General features: G+C 44.4%; 1 protein-coding gene across 3 annotated transcripts in view; it reads left to right on the plus strand.

Moving 5' to 3' along the window:
* The window catches only part of SBF2 (SET binding factor 2), a 595,592-nt gene that overhangs the window by 360,756 nt on the left and 209,401 nt on the right, over positions 1-25,435 (plus strand). For all 3 annotated transcript variants that reach the window (XM_045015032.1, XM_045015034.1, XM_045015033.1), the window contains exons 7-13: positions 38-170; positions 4,886-4,994; positions 8,510-8,623; positions 12,225-12,302; positions 14,653-14,766; positions 15,546-15,674; positions 16,635-16,733. In XM_045015032.1, coding sequence (XP_044870967.1) covers positions 38-170; positions 4,886-4,994; positions 8,510-8,623; positions 12,225-12,302; positions 14,653-14,766; positions 15,546-15,674; positions 16,635-16,733 — 776 coding nt within the window. The remainder of the gene's footprint in view (positions 1-37; positions 171-4,885; positions 4,995-8,509; positions 8,624-12,224; positions 12,303-14,652; positions 14,767-15,545; positions 15,675-16,634; positions 16,734-25,435) is intronic.

Raw genomic sequence — 25,435 nt, forward strand, 5'->3', positions numbered from 1 at the left:
TATCATTTGTAAAGCACACTTTTTTTTTTGTTTAAAGGAATCCAAAATGTGCTGAGCTTGTTCTGTGCGGTCCTTACAGAAAATAAGGTTCTCTTTCACTCTGCAAGTTTTCAGAGGCTCAGTGATGCCTGTAGAGCACTGGAGTCTTTAATGTTTCCTCTCAAATATAGGTGAGTTTTGTTAGACAACTTTGACACTTTGGACTTGATGTTGAAAACCTGTATTTATACAGGTTTATCTTTACATATTTATATATTTACATCTGTATATATTTATCTTTACTCATGCAACTTGTGCCATTGAAGTTAATGAGCTGTTTTCATGAATAAGGATTACTCACATGAGGAAAGGCTTTCAGGATCAAACATTTGGTCTTACGGTTTGTGTACTTCATCAATCAGACTCTTATTTAATCCGTTTCAATGTAAATTGTATGTAATTTAACAAAAATACGGTGTAGGCACCTTGCCAGCAATACTACCTGATTATAAATCTCTTTTTCTAATGCAGTCATGGTCCACGAGCAGAGGCTGACACTTGTGCCAGTTTGTGTAATAGTTTTGTAAGGTGTACAAATGTCCACTATGGACTACACTGCAATCAACAAATTAATTCCTTGTGCAAAAAGCCACATTTGAACCCAGTTTTTTAGGTCAAAAGCTAGTGTATCAGCCTCTGAGGGCAACAGTCAGTGGTGCCATCACAGCTGGGGTAGGCATATCCATGCTAGCTGTAATCTACCTAGCATGGCTAAAAGTAGCAGTGAAGATGCAGCAGTGCAGGCTGTACAAGCTCACTGGGAACCCTCAATAATGTACTCGCATTGCTAGCCCATCCTGGGGTCTGTGCCACCATGTCTTCACTGCTATTTTTAGGTAGGTTAGGTAGATCAAAGGTAGTGCGAGTATGCCTACCTGAGCTGCAGACCCACCTCCAGTTGCAGTGTAGATATATTCTTAGTTGCACAAATGAAAGAAGTGTAATTCTAAAGCAAGGGTCTGCAAAAAATACTTCTAACTTTGAGTATGCAGAGTTCTTGTATTTGTTCAAAATCATTCAAGGACAGGTTTGTATCTTATACAACAATAGAAAAACTTTGTAAGAGATTGAAAGTGGATTTTGAAATATTGTTCCTTAATGTTAAAATATTTGTGAAATTTCCCATGTGAAAATCAACCTCGGAGAGCCATGTGTCAGTGATATTACAATTTTTTTTACTTCAGATCATGTTTAAATATGACTCGGATCACAAGTAACATGAGTACAGTGTTCTCAGTTTAGTCCTAAGTAAACATTGTCTGCATCACTAAGCTCTACATTTGGGAATTTCATTATTATGTGACACTGTACAAAAGCAGTAATTAGCATTATATATTGTACTGCATGCTTTGCTTCAAACATACTATGTTTTTAAAACGTAGTGTGCACTCCATAACAGATCTAATGTTTCTAGCATAATAATAATTTCTTTGTACCCATTTATCACATTAATGGGCACCATATAAGAACCTAGATAGATTGCTATTGTTGTCGAAAATTGACCTCGTGGTTGATTTTGGATCAGACAACTTGAAGCTCCTTTATTGATCAATCAAACATGCATGCGTGGGGGAGTCATCCAAGGCAGCCGAACCCCCCCTACTTGAGATTTAATACAAGAGCTTATATAGGATAAAACCACAAAATTACATATACTTCCTTAACATTTTACATCCATATAAGGGATAAAGCAAAGGAAGCTTTTCCTGTTTTTCAATAGTTTTGCCATTTGCGGTCCCTTGCTCTGCCCCCGGACAGCTATTAATTACAAACTGTTACTTCTGCTTCTTTAGTTTCTGTCTACCTTTCTCCTTTTATCTTCCCCCTTCCCTCCAGGTCACACATACAGTTCACCTGACCCTACATACAGTTCACTTGACCAAAGTTTTAGGCCTTAGGCCTGGTCTACACTACGCGTTTAAACCGGTTTTAGGAGCGTTAAACCGATTTAACACCACACCCGTCCACACTAAGAGGCCCTTTATATCGATATAAAGGGCTCTTTAAACCGGTTTCTGTACTCCTCCCTAACGAGAGGAGTAGCGCTAATATCGGTATTACCATATTGGATTAGGGTTAGTGTGGCCGCAAGTCGACGGTATTGGCCTCCAGGCGGTATCCCACAGTGCACCACTGACCGCTCTGGACAGCAATCTGAACTCGGATGCAGTGGCCAGGTAGACAGGAAAAGCCCCGCGAACTTTTGAATATAATTTCCTGTTTGCCCAGCGTGAAGCTCCAATCAGCACGGGTGGCGATGCAGTCTGAAATCAAAATCCAAAAAGAGCTCCAGCATGGACCGTACGGATGTGATCGCTGTATGGGCAGGCAAATCTGTTCTATCAGAGCTCCGTTACAGAAGACGAAATTCCAAAGCATTTTTAAAAAATCTCCAGACAGAGGCCACAGCAGGGACTCAGCATGCTGCTGCATGACAAACGTAACGGAAAGCCAAAGAATCAAATGGACGCTCATGGAGGGAGGGAGGGGGGACTGAGGACTCAAGCTATCCCACATGTAAACTTTTATTATTAATGGAACAGGAATCTGAACTATATGAAAAGGAGGTCTATATATATGGGGATAGAACAGAAATCCTCCTGGGAGATCTCCACGAAGCTCTCCTGGAGGTAATCGAAAAGCCTCCGCAGGAGGTTCCTTGGGAGAGCTGCCTTATTGGGTGCTCCGTGGTAGCACACTTTTCCGCGCCAAGCTTTCAGGAGGTGTTCAGGGAGCATTGCCTCCCCGAGCATGGCTGCATAGGCCCCTGGTTTGTGCTGGCTTTCACGCAGCATGTGCTCTCTATCTCCTTCAGTGACCGTCCTCAGGGTGATCTCGCTCGGAGACTCCTGCATCTAATTAGGGGAATTACTGTAATGTTACGCCTGGTCCAAAGTATTTTAAAAAAATCTCCAGACAGACGGCGTAGCAGAGACTCAGCACGCTGCTGCGTGACAAGCGTAACGGAAAGCCAAAGAATCAAATGGACGCTCATGGAGGGAGGGAGGGGGGACTGAGGACTCAAGCTATCCCACAGTTCCTGCCGTCTCCGAAAAGCATTTGCATTCTTGGCTGAGCTCCCAATGCCTGTAGTGTCAAACACATTGTCCGCGGTGGTTCAGGGCATAGCTCGTCAATTTACCCCCCTCACCCACCTCCAGAAGTAAAAGGGAAAAAAATCCTCTCTTGACTCTTTTAAATGTCACTCTATGTTTACTGAATGCTGCTGATAGACGCGATGCTGCAGCAGTCAACGGCAGCATCCTCGCCCCCCCTCATGGGTGGCTGATGGTACAATATGGCTGATATCCATCGTCATCATCAGCCTTGTGGCAGATGGTGCAGTACAAAAGGACTGGTATCCGTCCTCATCATCAGCCCGTGAGTGCTCCTGGCTGGCCTCCGGTGAGGTCAGCTGGGGGCGCCTGGGTAAAAAACTCCTGATCATTCCCAGTTGATGGTACAGAACGGCTGGTAACCATCTTCATCATAGCAACAGGGGGCTGAGCTCCCTCAGCCCCTATCCTTCATGTATAAAGAAAAGATTCTGTTCTGCCTGGACTATCATAGCAGCGGGATGCTGGGCTCCTCTCCCCCACACTGCTTAATGTCCTGTCTGGACTATCATAGCAGCTGGAGGCTGCCTTCCCCTCATTTTATCTCATTAACAAGTCACTGTTTCTTATTCCTGCATTCTTTATTACTTCATCACACAAATGGGGGGGCACTGCAACGGTAGCCCAGGAAGGCTGGGGGAGGAGGGAATCAACAGGTGGGGTTGTTGACACGGCGCGGCTGTGCTCTCTGATACACTGGCTCTCTAGTACACTTGCCCCATATTCTAGGCAGGACTGATTCTATTTTTAGATACCATAAAGGAGGGATTGACTCAGGGAGTCATTTCCATTTTTGTCTTTTGCGCCCCCGGCTGATCTCAGCCAGGGGCACCTATGACAGCAGCTGATGGTACAGCACAAAAGGACTGGTAACCGTCATCTCATCGCCAATTTACAATGGCATGGTAGATGGGACAGAACGGCTGATAACCATCTCTGCTATCATGCAAAAGCAAATGAATGCTGCTGTGTAGCGCTGCTGAATCGCCTCTGTCAGCGGCATCTAGTACACATACGGTGACAGTGACAAGAGGCAAAACAGGCTCCATGGTTGCCATGTTATGGCGTCTGCCAGGGCAATCCAGGGAAAAAGGGCGTGAAATGATTGTCTGCCGTTGCTTTCCCGGAGGAAGGAATGACTGACAACATTTACCCAGAACCACCCGCGACAATGATTTTTGCCCCATCAGGCACTGGGATCTCAACCCAGAATTCCAAATGGCGGGGGAGACTGCGGGAACTATGGGATAGCTACGGAATAGCTACCCACAGTGCAACGCTCCAGAAATCGATGCTAGCCTCGGACCGTGGACGCACACCACCGAATTAATGTGCTTAGTGTGGCCGTGTGCACTCGATTTTATACAATCTGTTTTACTAAACTGGTTTATGTAAAATCGGAATAATCCCGTAGTGTAGACGTACCCTTAGACCCTTTTTCCTCCACACTATCAATATCCTTTTTTGTCTTTTCTTAGTTTATGTGCATATTCAAAAACAGTTTATCTATTTGTGATAGATTTTTATAAAGGATAATGGACTTCATTATATTTTCATGACAGAATGTCTTCATAACTTTGAGTATGGTACTTTATAATTGATGTATTGAATGCCCCAGAATTTTAATTGACAAATTATGAAGTAGTTATAATAGGTAGCAAGAAGGTGAAGAAAGACTTCATGTAATGGGGCAGACAAAAAGCATAACTTTTTATTAATTCTCTTCACAGTTATCCCTATATTCCAATTCTCCCTGCGCAGCTGCTAGAAGTTCTCAGTTCACCAACGCCTTTCATTATTGGTGTACATTCCATCTTTTGTGCTGACATTCATGAGCTTGTAAGTATGCCTAAAAAGAATATGTACAGTCATGGTGTCAAATATGTTATTTGTGTAGAGAATTTTTTGTACTTCAAGTATTATTAGTTTAAGCTATTCATAGCCATACAAAGTATATTCCTGGGGGAATTCTGCGCCAAAAAAAATAAATGTTGCACACAATATTTTAAAATTCTACATATTTATTTGTTAAAAAATAAATATAATCACACTGGTTTAAATTATTTTGGTAATTTATTTAAACTACAATACAATGGATGAAGAAAGGGATTGGGGAGCACTGGAGGAAATCCCCCAAGCCTCCTCTGTAATAGTAATGTAACTAGTATTGACCCTTTAGTTTGCAGCTAGTTATTAGTCAACAAATATATGCAGCCATATACTCAGTGTTACATCATAGACAGCTGAAAAGTAAGCGAGGGCTGGGGACTCAAACTCACAATTTATATTGGCTACTGACCATCTCCAGAAAGGTCAGTAGCAAACAATTCATGGAGCACATTTTGATAGGAAATTTTTTCAGTCCAAAAATTTACACCAATTCTAATCACTAAAGCACCATAAGCATTTATAAGGACACACTGTCCTTTACAGTCAGACTCCTTTACACCATTTTGACAATGCAAGGAGCCTTAAAAATTTTAGACCTGTTTTATACTCCTGGGGGAATTCACTAAGAACAATGGGAACATTTCATTAAGCAGGAAAGCTGCTGTATTCTGCTCTGCCTGAGGAGACACTCCTACCTCCCCAGAAACACCCCCAAAGCCCTGCCCATCCACACCGAGCATGCCAATTGAGAGGGGACAGAGTATCTCGCTCTCTCTCTCTCTCAAACACATGATTGCCCAGCCCTCCCGTCCCAGTGGTGATTTATGTCTCTGTTGGCTGCACCAGGTGCCCAAACAGTGCAGACAGGGGCGCATGACCGCTTTTGCAGCTTCCCTTTGCTTCCCCATCAGAAGTCATTTTTCTGTGGGGAAGCAACGAAATCTGCGGGAGCCATGGATTCTGCGCACCCACACTGACACAGAATTCCCCCTGGAATAAAAGTACCAGTAGATAAAGCAGGACAATTAGTAATGGGCAAAAACAAAAAACCCTCACACACCAATTAATTGAACCTGTTGTAAATTCTTCTACAAATACCAATATAACCTGTTAGAGGGAAATAGGCAGTGATGAGCTGCCAAAATACTAACAACCGGTTCCCTCCTCCTCCTCCTCACCCCAGGAGGGGTCATGCCCCCACCCCAGGGGACTCCTGTCCCATCCAACCCCCCCATGTTCCTTGACAGGCCCCCCCCGACCTATGCCCTATCCACCCCCCTTCCCTGTCCCCTGTCTGCCCCCTGCCACCCCATCCAACCCCTTCTCTCATTCCTGATGGCACCCGGGGACCCCTACCCCATCCAACCACCCCTTCTCTCTGTCCCCTGACTGTCCCTGGAATCCCTACCCCTAACTGCCCCCCCCCGCCCCATCCAACCCCTGCTCCTTCCTGACTGCCCCCCCCGGGACCCTTGCCCCCATTCAATCCCCCTGTTCCCTGCCCTCTGACACTAATCATCCCCCCAACTCCCCTGCCCTCTTCCCACACCGGCTCCCTGCTCCCTTACCCTGCTACCTGGAGCTGGGGGCCTAGCTGGGCTGGGGCTGGGATCGGAGGCACCCAGCCCACGTCGGGGCCGGACCAGGAACCGCTCCCCCGGGCCGACCCGGGGCAAACAGGAGCCGCGCTGCCGGGCCGGACCCCGGGGGCCGAACAGGATCCACGTCGCCGGGCCGGACCCGCATCGCCTGGCCCAGACCCCGGGGACCGGACGCCGGGGCAGCAACCGCCCGGCCCAGACCCCGGGGACCGGACGCCGGGGCAGCAACCGCCCGGCCCAGACCCCGGGGACCGGACGCCGGGGCAGCAACCGCCCGGCCCAGACCCCGGGGACCGGACGCCGGGGCAGCAACCGCCCGGCCCAGACCCCGGGGACCGGACGCCGGGGCAGCAACCGCCCGGCCCAGACCCCGGGGACCGGACGCCGGGGCAGCAACCGCCCGGCCCAGACCCCGGGGACCGGACGCCGGGGCAGCAACCGCCCGGCCCAGACCCCGGGGACCGGACCCCGGGGCAGCAACCGCGCCGCCCGGGGGCCGGACCCCGGGGCAGCAACCGCGCCGCCCGGGGGCCGGACCCCGGGGCAGCAACCGCGCCGCCCAGCCCGGACCCCGGGGGCCGAACAGGAGCCACGCCGCGCTGCTCTGCCTGGCGAGGTCGCAGCTGGTCCCCGGGGGCCAGGAGCTGCACCGCGCCGCCCGGCCCCAGGGAGCAAGGTCCGGCCCCGACCTCGCCCGGCAGCCCAGCGCCTGGAGCCCTCCACCCGCTGGCGCCCCCGCCCCCAGCGCAAACTCACCTGGTGGAAGCCTCTGCTTTCTTCTCAGCCCTCCCAGGCTTCCCGCGCGAACAGCTGATTCGCGGGAAGCTCGGGAGGGGGAGGAGAAGCCGGAGGAGCATTTAGAAGATGAGGCGGAGTGAGGTGAGCTGGGGCTGGGGGAAGGGCAGGGAGCTGCTAGAGCGTTTATTAAATTTAAAAGCCCTTTTGGAACTAGTTGTTCCTCCAGGAACAACCGGTTCTAAACTGGGCTTCTAAATTTAACAACCGGTTCGCGCGATCCGGTGCGAACCGGCTGCAGCTCACCACTGGAAATAGGGTGAAGGAGGGAAAAACTCAGAAGAATGATTTTGCATTAGGATGCTGGATGTGAAGTCAAGACAGGGATATATTTCCAACTCTGCTTCAGACTTCTGTTGTGACTTTGAGCAATTCAATTAGACCAACATTTGCGAAGGTATCCTTTGATTTTGGGGGTCCTCTATTTTTGGAGTTGTGGTTGCTCAGTCTGAAAATCAGTCATAAGCTATCTCAAGTTGGAGACCCAAAAACTGAGGCACCCAGAACTAGAGGCCACTCTTGAAAGTTTGGCCCCTTTCTCTCTGATTCACATAGGTGTTTTGAAGTTACATTCATTAATATTATTTGTGCCCAAGTTCCTTCATTAATGGCACTATAGAATTGTGAAGTAATATTATCTTCACTCATTTTAGGTTAAATCAGGGGAGGAGACCTATGGCATGAGTGCCAAAGGCGGCACATGAGCTGATTTTCAGTGGCATTCACACTGCCTGGGTCCTGGCCACTGGTCCGGGGGCCTCTGCATTTTAATTTAATTTTAAATGAAGCTTCTTAAACATTTTAAAAACCTTATTTACTTTGCATACAACAATAGTTTTGTTATATATTATAGACTTATAGAAAGAGACCTTCTACAAACGTTAAAATGTATTACTGGCACGCAAAACCTTAAATTAGAGTGAATAAATGAAGACTTGGCACACCACTTCTGAAAGGTTGCTGACCCCTGGGTTAAATCATATGTAAAATCTGAAATGTCCGTTTGGTGTTTTAACTATGTGCATCACAAAATATACTATATATAATATATTTGTTTTTCTTTTTCAGTTGGATGTAATTATAGCAGACCTGGATGGAGGCACTATTAAAATTCCTGAATGTATTCATCTATCTCAACTCCCAGAGCCACTGCTACATCAAACTCAAACAGCTCTTTCTTTAGTACGTCTCATTTCCTGATCAGCTTGTCCAGATCTTTTTAAAAATGTAAAAAGAAGAAATAAAATCACTGAATATTATGAAACATTTTGAAAATGACTTATGAAGATTTAAAAGCAAGATGAATTAACTCCTAAATGCACTGTATGTGAATACCATAAATACTTAGAATTTAAAAGATGGAGATTATACTGGGCCCTAAAGGCCCATCAGTCTACTCTTTGGCAAGCAATTTTTTTATATGCAGGTATACCCAGATATGATATTGGAGGTTTATATATTTTTCTCTTAAACATCATCTCAGATTTAGAATCATAGGACTGGAAGGGGCCTTCAGAGGTGATCTAGCCCAGTCCCCTGCACTCATGGCAGGACAATTATTATCTAGACCATCCCTGACAGGTGTTTGTCTAATCTGCTCCTAAAAATCTCCAATGATGGAGGTTTCACAACATCCCTGGGCAATTTATTCCAGTGCTTAACCACCCGGACAATTAGGAAGTTTTTCCTAATGTCCATTTAAACCTCCCTTGCTGCAATTTAAGCCCATTGCTTCTTGTCCTATCCTGAGAAGTTAAGGAAAACAATTTTTCTCCCTCATCCTTGTAACCACCTTTTATGTACTTGAAAACTGTTATCATGTCCCCCCTCAGTCTTCTCTTTTCCAGACTAAACAAACCCAATTTTTTCAATCTTCCCTCAGAGGTCATGTTTTCTAGACCTTTAAATAATTTTTGCTGCTCTTCTCTGGACTTTCTTCAAGTTGTCCACATCTTTCCTGAAATGTGGCGCCCAGAACTGGACACAATACTACAGTTGAGGCCTAATCAGTGCGGAGTAGAGTGGAAGAATTAATTCTCATGTCTTGCTTAAAACACTCCTGTTAATACATCCCAGAATGATGTTCACTTTTTTTTGCAACAGTGTTACACTGTTGACTCATATTTAGTTTGTGGTCCACTATGACTCCTGATCCCTGTCTGCAATACTCCTTCCTAGGCAGTCATTTCCCATTTTGTATGTGTGCAACTAATTGTTCCCTCCTAAATGGAGTACTTTGCATTTCTCCTTATTGAATTTCATCCTGTTTACTTCAGACCATTTCTCCAGTTTATAGAGATCATTTAGAATTATAATCCTATCCTCCAAATTACTTGCCGGCACATCCCTGCATCCCGCGCTGCTTCCCGCAGCTCCCATTGGCCGTGAACGATGAACCGCGGCCACTGGGAGCTGCAGGTGGCCGTGCAAAGGTAAACTGTCTAGTGGCCTGCCAGCGGATTACCCTGACGAGCCACGGGTTGCCCACCACTGCTCTATGCCATTATCTAAATCATTGATGAAGATATTGAACAGAACTGGACCCAGAACAGATCCCTGTGGGACCCCACTTGTTATGCTCTTCCAGCATGACTGTGAACCACTGATAACTACTCTCTGGGAATGGTTTTCCAACCAGTTATGATCCCACCTTATAGTAGCTCCATCTAGATTGCATTTCCCTAATTTATTTACATACAAACCTACCTTGGTGTAATTGGGCTCAACTTTTGAAGCCATTGAAGCTTATGCCAGGGTTAAGTTGAACCCAGCATGTTCACTTCATTAAGCCTTTCCTCATAAGGAACTCTTTGCTTCTCTCTGCTCTTTTTAGAAAAATGCTTTTCATCTTTCTATGCCTAGAATTGCACACAGTACTCTGTTATCAAAACTCTTTTTAAAAGAACTATTATCTGTCTTGATTTGTAACTAATTCCACTTATCACATATCCTACGACTTCATTTATTTATGGCATGTTGTGACTTCTTAACATCTGAGAAGGGGAAAGTGACCTTTTTCTCCCTAATAGTACATTTGGAAATACATCTCAGTTTTAATATTTTGCTTTAACAATTTTACTGTAAATTCATCTGCTTTATTATGATTTACCTTGGTGGCTTTTCAGTTGAATGCACAATTCCAAGAATCCATTTTAATTTTAAATTACCGTGATGCCTGGCAAAAGAATTGTAAAAGAAGAGTTGACCAGTTGCAGTTTTGCAGTAAATATTTTTTTATGCTTGATTATCATTCCACATTGAGGAATCACCACAAGCTTCCTGTCATCAGAGGAACTGCCTTTATCCAGCATTATCAAAAACTGAAAAATGCTGTTTCAAACATTTCTGGTCTAACCAATAGGGCCAACCTCATATGGTGACTGATTTCCCGACACAGCTTTTATAATGGTTGGGTTATTTCACTTTTCTTTCCTCATTCCGTCCATCTTTCCTTTCTCTTCTCTTTTATAGGGTTGACCACACTGGAGCTCATCCATGGTCATTTCATGTGCATGCTTTGCTCTGTGGTTCAGGCAAAAGTTTTAACCCTAAGAAGAAAGGAAAACAAATGAAAGAAAATTTACAGGAGTTACAGATTGTGTGTGACAATAGATTTTTTTTTTTAATGTAGTGGCTTAGCACCAGAATTTAAACTGAGGAGTTACCAGGGCTCAGGAACAGCCTCATTATCAGTACTTTTAAACAGAGTAAGCAAATAGGCCAAGATTTTTGAATAACCAAAGCACCCAATATCATTAGTTATGGGCTCTTAACTCAGAACCTTGGAAGGGCCTGATCTTTAGAGAGCAGGTGCTCAGCATTGTATGAAAATCATGCCCCTTTAATGTGGGTCTCAGTTTGAGCACCCAAAATCACTAGTCACATTTGAAAATCTAGACTATACTCTGCAGTAGAGTCAATTTATGTATTGCTTATACCATAAGATATAGTTACAGAAGAACTGAGTTATTTTCTTGACTGCCACTGACTCCCTGTGTGACCTTAGGCAAATATCTTAACCTTCTCTGCATCAGCTAAACAAATGTAAAATCATGATAATAATTTGTACCAATGTCACAAGGACTTTGGAATCTTGCTTAATGTTTACTAAATGCTTGAGATGTTTGGACAAAAGATGTTCTAGGAGTGCAAGTAATTGTTTTTGTTACTAATAAAAATAATTTCTTTATTGACTAATGACCTGACAAATCTCACTGAAAATGTAATCCATTTTCTGGATACAAAAGTGCAAAAGTAATTTAAATGAGTGTACCTTCAGTTCTGTTCTGACCCTACCAGCAAGTGTTTATATAAAATTCCTGTTGAATTCTATGAAAGAGAATGCTGTGCACAAAGGAACAGAAAAATCAGGAAAGGCAAAATAAGCAAAAAAAACTAAAACATTTTCCTTGCTACATTATACTCCAAAAAATTCCTTTCTGGGTTTAGAATTTTTTCAAATTTTCATCCCAGAGATATTTATGTTTTGCAGTTACAAGCCTCTGCAATACAGGAGTTGCAAATCAAAACCAGTTAGAAATAATAGTGATGGCACAAACTTTAACAATGCTACTTATGACATTTAAGATGACAACCCTGGCTTTCTGCACCTACTACATTCCTAATTTGTGTGTAGTATTTAGGGTTTAATTGTGTGTGCATCATTTTTAAAGTGTTTACAGTACGAGTATTAACTTTTTTCCTGGTCTTGTTTATTTTTTGTTAACAATTTAATTTATACTCAGTTTTAACAATTATTTTCATTAATTAAAAAATATTATAGGTTTTACACCCTGATTTGGAAATGGCAGATTATGCATTCCCTCCACTACGAACGGGTTTATCACACTCCAAAATGCTGGTAAGCCACATTATTTCTGACTTTGTAATAAATAGAAAAATATTAAGTTTTTAGAATAAGCTTCTTTTAAGAAACTAGATTTCTGTAGTTACTTTTCTCTATTCTTCTACAGTACATATGAGGAGGAACAAGTTCTTTAGCAAAGAAATACTATAAGTATTCACTTCTTTCTCTTAAACAGAAATGATATGAAGTAGAAGTTAGAAAGTAATCTACAAATTTATTATTTTCCATTATTTCAGTATGTTAAAAGAGAAATGATCTACTGCGTTAAATCAGTGTTGCCCAGGTAGAGGGTACTATAGAAGTGAAAAGTATTATTATTACTATTATTGAACTAGACTAGGTCTCTTTAAATGTAGGCTTGGGAGGTAAAGAGTGTTTTTCCCCCTACTTGATATTTGTTAAACATGCAAAGAATGGCTAGTTGTCAGTTATGGAATTACTTTGTAGACTAGAAGCAGCAAAGAATCCTGTGGCACCTTATAGACTAACAGATGTTTTTGCAGCATGAGCTTTCGTGGGTGAATACCCACTTAAGTGGGTATTCACAGAACCAGACTAACACGGCTACCCCTCTGATACTTTGTAGACTAGAATTTTTTTTAATGAAAACATAAGTTCCACAGAATATAAGGTGGTGGGGGGAAGGGTGTTCATGAGAGGGCACTGTACAGACCCATAAACTACTCATCACAGGTTTGGAAACTTGAGCTGGAGACTGTGTTAAACCAGTGAGAGAGAGCCAAGCCAGAAATTACTGTGCATCACTAAGATTCCCTAAGACCAGTAGTTCACAAATAAAAAAAAAAAAGAAAGAAGAGGAAGAATCAGTGCTGTTGGAAGTGAATGAGAACTAAATATAGAGGAGGAGAAGAGAGAAGTAAGAGATTGAGAGTGCTCCAGAATGCAAGCTTCTAGTGACAGACTGAAAAAGGTGGAATAAACCTGGAAATCAACATACTTGTATTCACTTATGAAATTTGATACCACCATCTCAGGAAGCCATTACTGCCAGACAAAAACACAATTAGAACAGTGAATGAAAGAGAATTCTGTTTGGAAAACACTGTCAGCTCAACTCTGTAAGAAAGCCATTCTGTGTCTAAAAAAAATATGATGCTGTAGGTTATCTAGCAGCTACAGCAATGGTCTGACTGTATGAGAAATGGAGATGGGACTCATTAATTTTATAATAAAAAAGGAAACTAGGAGTATATTTTATGTTTGTGCATACGCATGGTATATTTATACACTACAAAGAGAATTCTAGCGTCTTAATGTTCCCTTGGGCTCTGGTGAACATAAACTTGTGGGGAGAAGTATGTAATGCTATCTAAGACATAAAATGGAAATCTTTAGTAAAGATAAGAATAGCATAACTTCACTCAAATGCGGCAGTATTTTTCCTGGTTTTCTATATTTCTTGCTTCACCTTAAAAGATTCATTTTTCAGTCCTGAAGTTGAGTTGAAATCCTGGCTCCATTGAACATTGAAGCCAGGATTTCACCCTCTGTGGATAGTCTTAAATTGGTGTAGTGCATATTACAATGTTGGTGCTTTCAATCCTGTATAATTTTTGTCTAACATAAGAGAAAAAGACTGATAAATGTTTTGTGGTGGACATCTGTGTATATGATTTCTATAATTTGTACAAGTGACTATAAACTATTTGGTACTAACTTTGGTGAGCAGTCTGTCCCTGAAATAAACAGTGTATCTGCCAATAAGAGTAGCTTTTATTGAATTCTAAATTAATTTGTAAGACGAGAGAACAACTCTGAGCACATGCTTAATGAAATTCAGGGCTGTCATCTAAAAAATAGTTGTTCTTTATAGAATCTTTAGTGAAACATAAAAGTCTGCTTCCAAAACAATCTATTGAAATATTAAATCTTGATGTCATAGCTTAATTTGATTCACTGTGGCCTGGAATTCATTTATGCTTGTATTTTGCAAATCAAAGGTCATATTTGAAAGTGCATTTGAGACTTATTGTAAAATTGAAGTCCCAGAGCAGCCTGCAGGTTGGCTGCAAGAAAAGTGATTGTACTGAGAGTCTGGTCTTAGCTGAGGTAAAATGTAGTAATCTGAAGTGACAAAAGGGATTGGTAGTGATGAGCATAATGCTCAAACTAAATTGCTAGCGCTCTCTCTCTCTCTCTCTCTCTCTCTCTCTCTCCAATTGGGCTGCTACACTGCTGTACTGTTTTGGATATTGTCTGAGAAAATTGATTATTCTGTTTTACAAATGTTTGTGACATAGTTTTATACTTGTGAGGGGGTATGGAGGGAGGAGGAAGTTATAGAAGCAAAGTTGTTTACACCATATTTGATCATCATTTACAGGATAAAGAAGTACGAGCAATTTTCCTGAGATTGTTCGCACAACTTTTCCAAGGATACAGGTCATGCCTTCAGCTGATCAGAATTCATGCTGAACCAGTTATACATTTTCACAAGGTAAAAGAGAAAAAAGGTTGTCTGTATTTAGTGAATATTTAGGATAACCAGAGAGCAAATGTGAAAAATTGGGACAGAGGTGGGAAGTAATAGGAACCTATATAAGAAAAAGACCCCAAAATCAGGACTGTCCCTATAAAATCGGGTCACCCTATGAATATTTCACATATGATTTGAATTCATATCAGTCTCATATAGCTTCTGAACAAGCTTCAAATATACAATCTTGGAATTTAATTTTGTGTCTGATATACAAAAGTTTATATATGATATGGTAAAATCATATCATTCTGATATTACTGAGGTGGTACTGAACAGTACAGTTTAACAGGCCCATTTACTGTTGCATTTCCAAACAGATTTGTCTAAGATGAAATCTGTAGCAAAGACCGCATGTTAATATTTAAAGTTAAAAAAAATACAATTTTGGAAGTAATTAATGGATTTCAAGAAATGTTTACCTATAGTTAAAAGAATCAACTTAATAGTACTAGAATTATTTTGTATTTTGCCTCCCAGAAGTTTTATTGCTCAAAGAAAACAGATTTTTGAATGATTTTTAAAAGTGTGTGAGAGAGAGAAGGGGAAAGAATGTTCCAATACCTTTTATTGTATTTAACAACGATCGTTTACAGCTATTGTGTCTTAAAACACTTTGCACTTATTATAAGCAGAAGAAGGTTTAAGCTATTAATATACCTGGAGTTGATTAAATTTTCTGTTTGTTTCCATAACTTTTCAATTATACAGTGACCAATCCCTCTTTACATTCATTGCAGGCGGCCTTTTTGGGCCAGCGAGGCTTGATTGAGAATGACTTTCTCACCAAAATTCTCAATGGAATGGCATTTGCTGGTTTTGTATCTGAGAGAGGTCCTCCCTACAGATCCTGTGATCTCTTTGATGAGGTAAAAATTCTGTTGTGTAAGATATGTTATATTCAAAAGACAGTTAAAATATAGATAAGATGCTTCTGTATGTAGAAAAATGGTAGTTGATAAACTTCTGAATCTTACTATATTCAAATAAATATAATTACTACAAACATATTTTTAAATTATCAAGCAACATATGATCTTTTAAGCCCTGATGCTTTAATGAGGCTACACATTCGTAACTTTACACACACAAAGTTATTGAGACAATCACCTACTTAAAGTTAGTCATGTATGTAAGTCATTGTAAGATTGTGGGCTAATGTTTTATGATCTCATTTGGAACTCTGTATACTGATAATACCTGCTAGTATAGAATTATTTTGAATAATTTAATTATATTTTTAGAAATACCTTGCAGAAGTAAAATTTTTGACAAATGTTAATAAATTAAATACATACTTGGCAAAGGAAACTGAGGCAAACATCTTCTCTTATACAAAGTATAATGGAATCGTCAATGTTGTCACTGCTAGAGCTGCAGTTTTTAAATTCTTGTCTAAAAAGACCAGACACAGTAAATTTTTCATCCAAACTTGCTGTGCTGTTTAAACTTGAATGTTTTATACAGAGCTATATCAGTATTGTATTACTTTTATGTGGAAGGTTCAGAAACACAGCATGCTGCATTATAAATGTTAAATGAATATTACAGGAACACAAGTTTACTGCACCAGAGTGATCTTAAGCTCCATCAAGTCTGCTATCTTGCCTCTGGAGCTGTGATTTGCCCTATGCCTAAAGCTTCAGAGGAAAGTGAATATTCCTGATAATTCACCTAGGAAATGGTACACTGCTTCCCAGAAGCATATGAGATTTTTCAGTGTCCAATTTTCTGTGCATCTTTCAGTTTAAGATTAATATTATGTATTTTGTATATTAGCAAAGTTATTTTAAGTTGATTTTTAAACATTTCGATACTTTTTTTTTAAGTTGGTAGCTTTTGAAGTGGAAAGAATTAAAGCTGAGGAAGGTAATCCACCAAAAATGATGAAGCACGTCAGAGAGCTTGCAGAACAGCTGTTCAAAAATGTAAGTTTATTGTAGCCATGTATGTACTGTACTATAGAATGCTTCAATAATTCTTCACTAAACTAACATGATTTATAGCCTGAACAACTGAAACAAATGACTCCTTGTGGCGGTCGTCTTTGTATTTTGGCTAAAGCCTTTGAAACATTAAATTGTATTATACTCCAGCAATTTACAACACATGTTGAAGTAGCTCAATATTATTGTTAACTTTCCCTTCAGCCAGTGCACTATAGCACACTTCTTAGTTAACGTATATCACTTAATGCTTTTAAGGTTTCTTTGTTACCTCTAGTATAGCCTCTCCACATCTCCCACCAACTCACTGCCTCCCAACAACTCTATGCTCCTCTAACCCTGTGCCCCCCATTCAGCACAATCTCTATCTTCCCAGTGTATGCTTCCCCAGGGGAACCTTGCTTCCCAATTTGCATCCATCTACCAAGTCTTGTCTAGTCTATTTCTCGCTCCCACCCCAAGCTGTCCCATGCACTTTGTATGTTTTTCAGGACACCATCCTCCATTGCCTCCTGCCTCCCTTATACTGATTAATCCTTACTCCACCTCCATGCTGCTGCCCTAACAACCCATGCTTTTGGCTGGTCCGGTATATCTGATGACCTCCCACCCAAGACTACCCATATCCTGTTCTTCATTAGCCACCAGTGTCTCTGGCTTACCCTGTGATCCTCCAAACCACCCACCACAGGACAGCTTTGCAGTCTTCCCTGCCTCCAGCATGTTTTTTTCAACCACCAGCTCTACTGTCCCTACTTGGTGGGATAACTCACATGACTGGAGTACTGGCATGAATAGATATAAACTGTTCAGGAAGGACAGGCAGGGCAGAAAAGGTGGAGGAGTTGCATTGTATGTAAGAGAGCAGTATGACTGCTCAGAGCTCCGGTATGAAACTGCAGAAAAACCTGAGAGTCTCTGGATTAAATTTAGAAGTGTGAGCAACAAGGGTGATGTCGTGGTGGGAGTCTGCTATAGACCACCAGACCAGGGGGACGAGGTGGATGAGGCTTTCTTCCAGCAACTAGCAGAAGTTACTAGGTTGCAGGCCCTGGTTCTCATGGGAGACTTTAATCACCCTGATATCTGCTGGGAGAGCAATACAGCAATGCACAGACAATCCAGGAAGTTTTTTGAAAGTATAGGGGACAATTTCCTGATGCAAGTGCTGGAGGAACCAACTAGGGGCAGAGCTCTTCTAGACCTGCTGCTCACAAACCAGGAAGAATTAGTAAGGGAAGCAAAAGTGGATGGGAACCTGGGAGGCAGTGACCATGAGATTGTCAAGTTCAGGATCCTGACATAAGGAAGAAAGGAGAGCAGCAGAATACGGACCCTGGACCTCAGAAAAGCAGGCTTTGACTCCCTTAGGGAACTGATGTGCAGGATCCCCTGGGAGAATAGCATGAGGTAGAAAGGAGTCCAGGAGAGCTGGCTGTATTTTAAAGACTCTTTATTGAGGTTGCAGGAACAAACCATCCCGATGTGTAGAAAGAATAGTAAATATGGCAGGCGACCAGCTTGACTTAACAGTGAAATCCTTGTTGATCTTAAACGCAAAAAAGAAGCTTACAAGAAGTGGAAGATTGGACAAATGACCAGGGAGGAGTATAAAAATATTGCTCAGACATGCAGGAGTGAAATCAGAAAGGCCAAATCACACTTGGAGTTGCAGCTAGCAAGACATGTTAAGAGTAACAAGAAGGGTTTCTTCAGGTATGTTAGCAAGAAGAAGAAAGTCCAGGAAAGTGTGGGCCCCTTACTGAATGAGGGAGACAACCTAGTGACAGAGGATATGGAAAAAGCTAATGTACTCAATGATTTTTTTACCACAAACAAAGGTCAGCTCCCAAACTGCTGCGCTGGGCAGCACAATATGGGGAGAATGTGACCAGCCCTCTGTGGAGAAAGAAGTGATTCAGGACTGTTTAGAAAAACTGGACGAGCACAAGACCATGGGGCCAGATGCGCTGCATCCGAGGGTGCTAAAGGAGTTGGCGGATGTGATTGCAGAGCCATTGGCCATTATCTTTGAAAACTCATGGCGATCGGGAGAGGTCCCGGATGACTGGAAAAAGGCTAATGTAGTGCCCATCTTTAAAAAAGGGAAGGAGGAGGATCCGGGGAACTACAGGCCAGTCAGCCTCACCTCAGTCCCTGGAAAAATCATGGAGCAGGTCCTCAAGGAATCAATTCTGAAGCACTTAGAGGAGAGGCAAGTGATCAGGAACAGTCAGCAAGGATTCACCAAGGGCAAGTCATTCCTAACTAACCTAATTGCCTTCTATGAGGAGATAACTGTGTCTGTGGATGAGGGGAAAGCAGTGGATGTGTTATTCCTTGACTTTAGCAAAGCTTTTGATACCGTCTCCCACAGTATTCTTGCCAGCAAGTTAAAGAAGTATGGGCTGGATGAGTGGACTATAAGGTGGATAGAAATCTGGCTAGATCGTCGGGCTCAACAGGCTCCAGGTCTAGTTGGCAGCCGGTTTCAAGCGGAGTGCCCCAAGGGTCGGTCCTGGGGCCTTTGTTCAATATCTTCATTAATGATCTGGAGGATGGCGTGGACTGCACTCTCAGCAAGTTTGCAGATGACACTAAACTGGGAGGAGTGGTAGATTTGCTGGAGGGTAGGGATAGGATACAGAGGGACCTAGACAAATTGGAGGATTGGGCCAAAAGAAACCTGATGAGGTTCAACAAGGACAAGTGCAGAGTCCTGCACTTAGGACGGAAGAATCCCATTCACTGTTACAGACTAGGAACCGAATGGCTAGGAAACAGTTCTGCAGAAAAGGACCTAGGGGTTACAGTGGACGAGAAGCTGGATATGAGTCAACAGTGTGCCCTTGTTGCCAAGAAGGCTAACGGCATTTTGGGCTGTGTAAGTAGGGGCATTGGCAGCAGATCGAGGGACGTGATCATTCCCCTCTATTCGATATTGGTGAGACCTCATCTGGAGTACTGTGTCCAGTTTTGGGCCCCACACTATAAGAAGGATGTGGAAAAATTGGAAAGAGTCCAGCGGAGGGCAACAAAAATGATTAGGGGGATGGAGCACATGACTTATGAGGAGAGGCTGTTAATGCAGCCCAGAAAAAGCAAACGTGATTCTGGGATGCATTAACAGGTGTGTTGTGAGCAAGACACGAAAAGTCATTCTTCCGCTCTATTCTGCGCTGGTTAGGCCTCAACTGGAGTATTGTGTCCAGTTCTGGGCACTGCATTTCAAGAAAGAATTGCAGAAATTGGAGAGAGTCCAGAGAAGAGCAACAAGAATGATTAAAGGTCTTGAGGACATGAGCTATGAAGGAAGGTTGAAAGAATTGGGTTTGTTTAGTTTGGAAAAGAGAAGACTGAGAGGGGACGTGATAGCAGTTTTCAGGTATCTAAAAGGGTGTCATAAGGAGGAGGGAGAAAACTTGTTCACCTTAGCCTCTAAGGGTATGTCTACACTACAAGAGTAGTTCGATTCAATTTAATTCGAATTTGTGGAATCGACCTTACGAAGTCGAATTTGTGTATGCATACTAAGGACACTAATTCGACTTTGTGAGTCCACACTAACGGGGCCAGCGTCGACTTTGGAAGCGGTGCACTGTGGGAAGCTATCCCACAGTTCCCGCAGTCCCCGCTGCCCATTGGAATGCTGGGTAGAGCCCCCAATGCATGCTGGGGGAAAAAATGTGTCGAGGGTGGTTTGGGGTAACTGTCATCATTGAACCGTCAATCACGCCCTCCCTCCCTCCCCGAAAGCGCCTGCAGGCAATCTGTTCGTGCACTTTTCTGGTCAGTGACAGCGCGGACGCCACAGCACTGCGATCATGGAGCCCGTTGCAGTTATGGCCGTTTTCACCTCGCACCTTATCGTCCACCTCTTCCACAGTATGCTGCTGAGAAATCGGGCTACTTTTCAATGGTGCTGCAAGCACTGGTGGAGCATAGGGGACGTTTTACCAACATCAACGTCGGGTGGCCAGGCAAGGTTCATGACGCGCGTGTTTTCAGGAACTGTGGTCTGTTTAGACACCTGCAGGAAGGTAGTTTCTTCCCGGACCACAAAATAACTGTTGGGGATGTGCAGATGCCTATAGTGATCCTCGGGGACCCAGCCTACCCGCTAATGCCCTGGCTCATGAAGCCCTATACAGGCGCCTTGGACAGCGACAAGGAACTCTTCAAGTACCTGCGAGCAGCGAGCAGCATGACCTGTGACTGTTCAGTTTCTTTACAGAGAAGCTGAACCTGCCCCTGTTTCTTTACCCAGTTACTGTTGACTATCCTCTGCGGTTACATACCCCGTTCACCCCGTTTCCCCCACTTCCAACACACGTGTAAAAATAAAATACATGTTCCATTGTTACTTAACAAAGGTTTCTTTATTAATGACTTTGCGTTAAAGGGTTGAAACTGGGGCGCAGACTGTGCTGGGTAGGGTGTGCGGTGATGTAAAGACCGCCTCTAAACTCGAGGAATGACAGGCTCCTGCTCTTAGAGCGGTCTGCAGTGCCGGACTGGTTGTTTCAACGGAGCCTGCCATCCCTCCTTTTTGGGATTCTGTGTGCGGGGGCTATGTGACCTTGTGGCGGAGGAGGACGGATACAGATTCCTCTGCTGCATGACTGTGCGGTCCAGGACAAGGACCGCTGCATAAGATCTGTAACGCCCTCCCCTGCTACAAAGTCACGTCCCCCCCCCACCCACACAGAACCTGGAAACCACCTCCCATACCGACCAGGGTGCCTACTGACTGCACTGTGTGTGTGACCTGCTGCTGATCCTGCCCCCGTGTCTGTACCCTGGTAAAGGTGACCGTCCTATGCAATTACCAACCCCCTTCCCTCCCCCCCTTCAAACACAGTCTTCTGTGAAAAAACATGACGGAAACAGTAATTAACAGCAAAGTATTTTTAATAATTAACTAGACAGTTAGGGGATGAAACTGGGATTGGGGCTTGGGTGAGTCTGGAAGGGAAGGACTTCTCAAAATTTAGGGTATGAGAGCTTTTGGGTACTTGAGCACTCTGCTGGGGTGCAGTGACAGTTTTAATGCCCCCTGGTGCCCCTCCTTCTGGTTATTTTGGGTGAGGGGGGTATGGGACTTTGTGGCAGGGGAGGGCGGTTGCAGATACACTGCAGGGGGGCTCTGTCCTCCTGCCTGCGGTCCTGCAGAATATGCACAAGGCGCCGGAGCGTGTCCGTTTGCTCCCTCATTAGTCCAAGCAGCGTTTGAGTCGCCTGCTTGTCTTCCTCACGCCACCTCTCCTCCCGTTCGCTGTGTGAGCGCCGGTACAGAGAGAGGGTCTCCCTCCACTGGCTCTGCTGGTCCGCCTCGGCTCGGGAGCAGCCCATAAGTTCAGCGAACATCTCGTCCCGTGTCTTTTTCTTTCGCCGCCTAATCTTTGCCAGCCTCTGTGAGGGGGATGCTGCGGCAGGTCTGGAGACAGTCGAAGCTGTGTGATGGGAAAAAGGGAGTGAATTCCTTGCAAAGATACATTTTTGCGAACAATGAACACAGTCTAGTCTGTGTCTGTGAACAAGAGCATGCACAGCACCTATCTCGTGCGCACTCCTGCTGCAGGCAATCCGGAAAGCATAAACTCTGCCCCTGTTCCACCCCATTGCAGTGTCCCCCGACCCTTGGAATTCCGGGTTGAGATCCCAGTGCCTGATGGGGCAAATTTCATTGTCGCGGGTGGTTCTGGGTACATGTAGTCACTCATTCCTTCCTCCGGGAAAGCAACGGCAGACAATCATTTCGAGCCCGTTTTCCCTGGATTACCCTGGCAGACGCCATAGCGTGGCAACCATGGAGCCTGTTTTGCCTTTTGTCACTGTCACCGTATGTGTACTAGATGCCGCTGACAGAGGCGATTCAGCAGCGCTACACAGCAGCATTCATTTGCTTTTGCGTGACAGCAGAGATGGTTATCAGCCATATTGTACCATCTACCATGCCATTGTAAATTGGCAAGGTGATGATAGTTACCGGTCGTATTGCATTATACCTTCTGCTGCTGTCATAGGTGCCCCTGGCCGAGATCAGCCGGGGGCGCAAAAGACAAAACTGGGAATGACTCCCCGAGTCAATCCCTCCTTTATGGTATCTAAAAATAGAATAATTCCTGCATAGAATATGGGGCAAGTGTAGTAGAGATCCACTGTATCAGAGTACCAGAGACCACAGCCGCTCCGTGTCAGATTATGCAGGAATGATGAGCTGCATGGCATTCACAGGGGGTGCTCCTGCAACAACCCCACCTGTTGCTTCCCTCCTCCCCCAGCCTTCCCGGGCTACCGTTGCAGTGTCCCCTGATTTGTGTGCTGAAGTAATAAAGAATGCGGGAATAAGAAACAGTGACTTGTTAGTGAAATGAAATGAGGGGAAGGCAGCCTCCAGCTGCTATGATTGTCCAGACAGGACATTAAGCAGTGTGGGGGAGAGGAGAACAGCATCCTGCTGCTATGACAGTCCAGGCAGTACAGAATCTTTTCTTTACACATGAAGGGCGGGGGCTGATGGAGCTCAGCCCCCTGTTGCTATGATGAAGACGGTTAGCAGGCCGTCTATTTATGGGCTGATGACGAGGACGGGTACCAGTCATATTGCACTACACCATCTACCGCAAGGCTGATGATGATGACGATGGACATCAGTCATATTGCACCGTCAGCCACCCATGAGGCGGGGAGGAGGATGCTACAGTACAGTGCCGCAGCATCGCGTCTACCAGCAGCATTCAGTACACATAGGGTGACATTTAAAAGAGTCAAGAGACGATTTTTTTTCCTTTTCCTTCTGGGGGTGGGGAGGGGGGTACATTGACGAGCTATGCCCTGAACCGCCGCGGACAATGTGTTTGACCGTACAGGTATTGGGAGCTCAGCCAAGAATGCAAATGCTTTTCGGAGACGGCAGGAACTGTGGGATAGCTTGCGTCCTCAGTCCCCGCTCCCTCCATGAGCGTCCATTTGATTCTTTGGCTTTCCGTTACGCTTGTCATGCAACAGCGTGCTGAGTCTCTGCTACGCCGTCTGTCTGGAGATTTTTTTAAAATACTTTGGACCAGGCGTAACATTACAGTAATTCCCCTAATTAGATGCAGGAGTCTCCGAGCGAGATCACCCTGAGGACGGTCACTGAAGGAGATAGAGAGCACATGCTGCGTGAAAGCCAGCACAAACCAGGGGCCTATGCAGCCATGCTCGGGGAGGCAATGCTCCCTGAACACCTCCTGAAAGCTTGGCGCGGAAAAGTGTGCTACCACGGAGCACCCAATAAGGCAGCTCTCCCCAGGAACCTCCTGTGGAGGCTTTTCGATTACCTCCAGGAGAGCTTCGTGGAGATCTCCCAGGAGGATTTCTGTTCTATCCCCATATATATAGACCTCCTTTTCACATACTTCAGATTCCTGTTCCATTAATAATAAAAGTTTACATGTTTAAAGCACTTACCGACTGATCCTTCCCCTGATTCAGGTCCAGGTTAACGGCCGGGGAGGGTTGGTAGGGGATCTTCTTGAGGGTGATGAAGAGATCCTGGCTGTCGGGAAAACCAGCGTTATAATCGCTGTCGCCTGCCTCGTCCTCCACAAACCCTTCATCTTCCCCGCCCGCGAACATCGCCAAGGAACCGGCCGTCGACACTATCCCATAGTCAGAGTCCACGGTCACTGGTGGGGCAGTGGTGGCAGGCTCCGGAGCGTCCGTTTGCCGCTTTGGTCTTCTGGTAGCCTTGTCTCAGGTCCTTGATTTTCACGCGGCACTGCGTTGGATCCCGGCTGTATCCTCTGTCTCTCATGGCTTTGGAGACCTTCTCGTAGGTCTTTGCATTCCGTTTTTTGGAGCGCAGCTCCGAAAGCACAGACTCCTCGCCCCACACACCGATCAGATCCAAGACTTCCCGGTCAGTCCATGTTGGGGCCCTCTTTCTACTCTGAGATTGCATGGACTCCTCTGCTGGAGAGCTCTGCATCGTTGCCGGTGCTGCTGAGCTCGCCCCGATGTCCAACCAGGAAATGAGATTCAAACTGGCCAGACAGGAAAAGGAATTCAAATTTTCCTGGGGCTTTTCCTGTGTGCCTGATCAGAACATCCAAGCTCGGACTGCTGTCCAGAGCGTCAACAGAGTGGTGCAGTGTGGGATAGCTCCTGGAGCTACTAAGGTCGATTTCCATCCACACCTAGCCTAATTCGACATGGCCATGTCGAATTTAGTGCTACTCCCCTCATCGGGGAGGAGAACAGAAGTCGAACTAAAGAGCCCTCTATGTCGAATTAAATAGCTTCGTGGTGTGGACGGGTGCACGGTTAATTCGAATTAACGCTGCTAAATTCAAATTAAAGTCCTAGTGTGGACCAGGCCTAAGGATAGAACAAGAAGCAATAGGCTTAAACTGCAGCAAAGGAGGTTTAGGTTGGACATTAGGAAAAAGTTCATAACTGTCAAGGTGGTTAAACAGTGGAATAAATTGCCTAGGGAGGTTGTGGAATCTCCATCTCTGGAGCTATTTAAGAGTAGGTTAGATAAATGTCTATCAGGGATGGTCTAGACAGTATTTGGTCCTGCCATGAGGGCAGGGGACTGGACTCGATGACCTCTCGAGGTCCCTTCCAGTCCTAGAATCTATGAATCTATGAACTGGGATTGTTTAGTCTACAGAAGAGAAGAATGAAGGGGGGAT

Source organism: Mauremys mutica, chromosome 4 (assembly GCF_020497125.1).
Source record: "Mauremys mutica isolate MM-2020 ecotype Southern chromosome 4, ASM2049712v1, whole genome shotgun sequence".
Taxonomy (NCBI): domain Eukaryota; kingdom Metazoa; phylum Chordata; order Testudines; family Geoemydidae; genus Mauremys; species Mauremys mutica.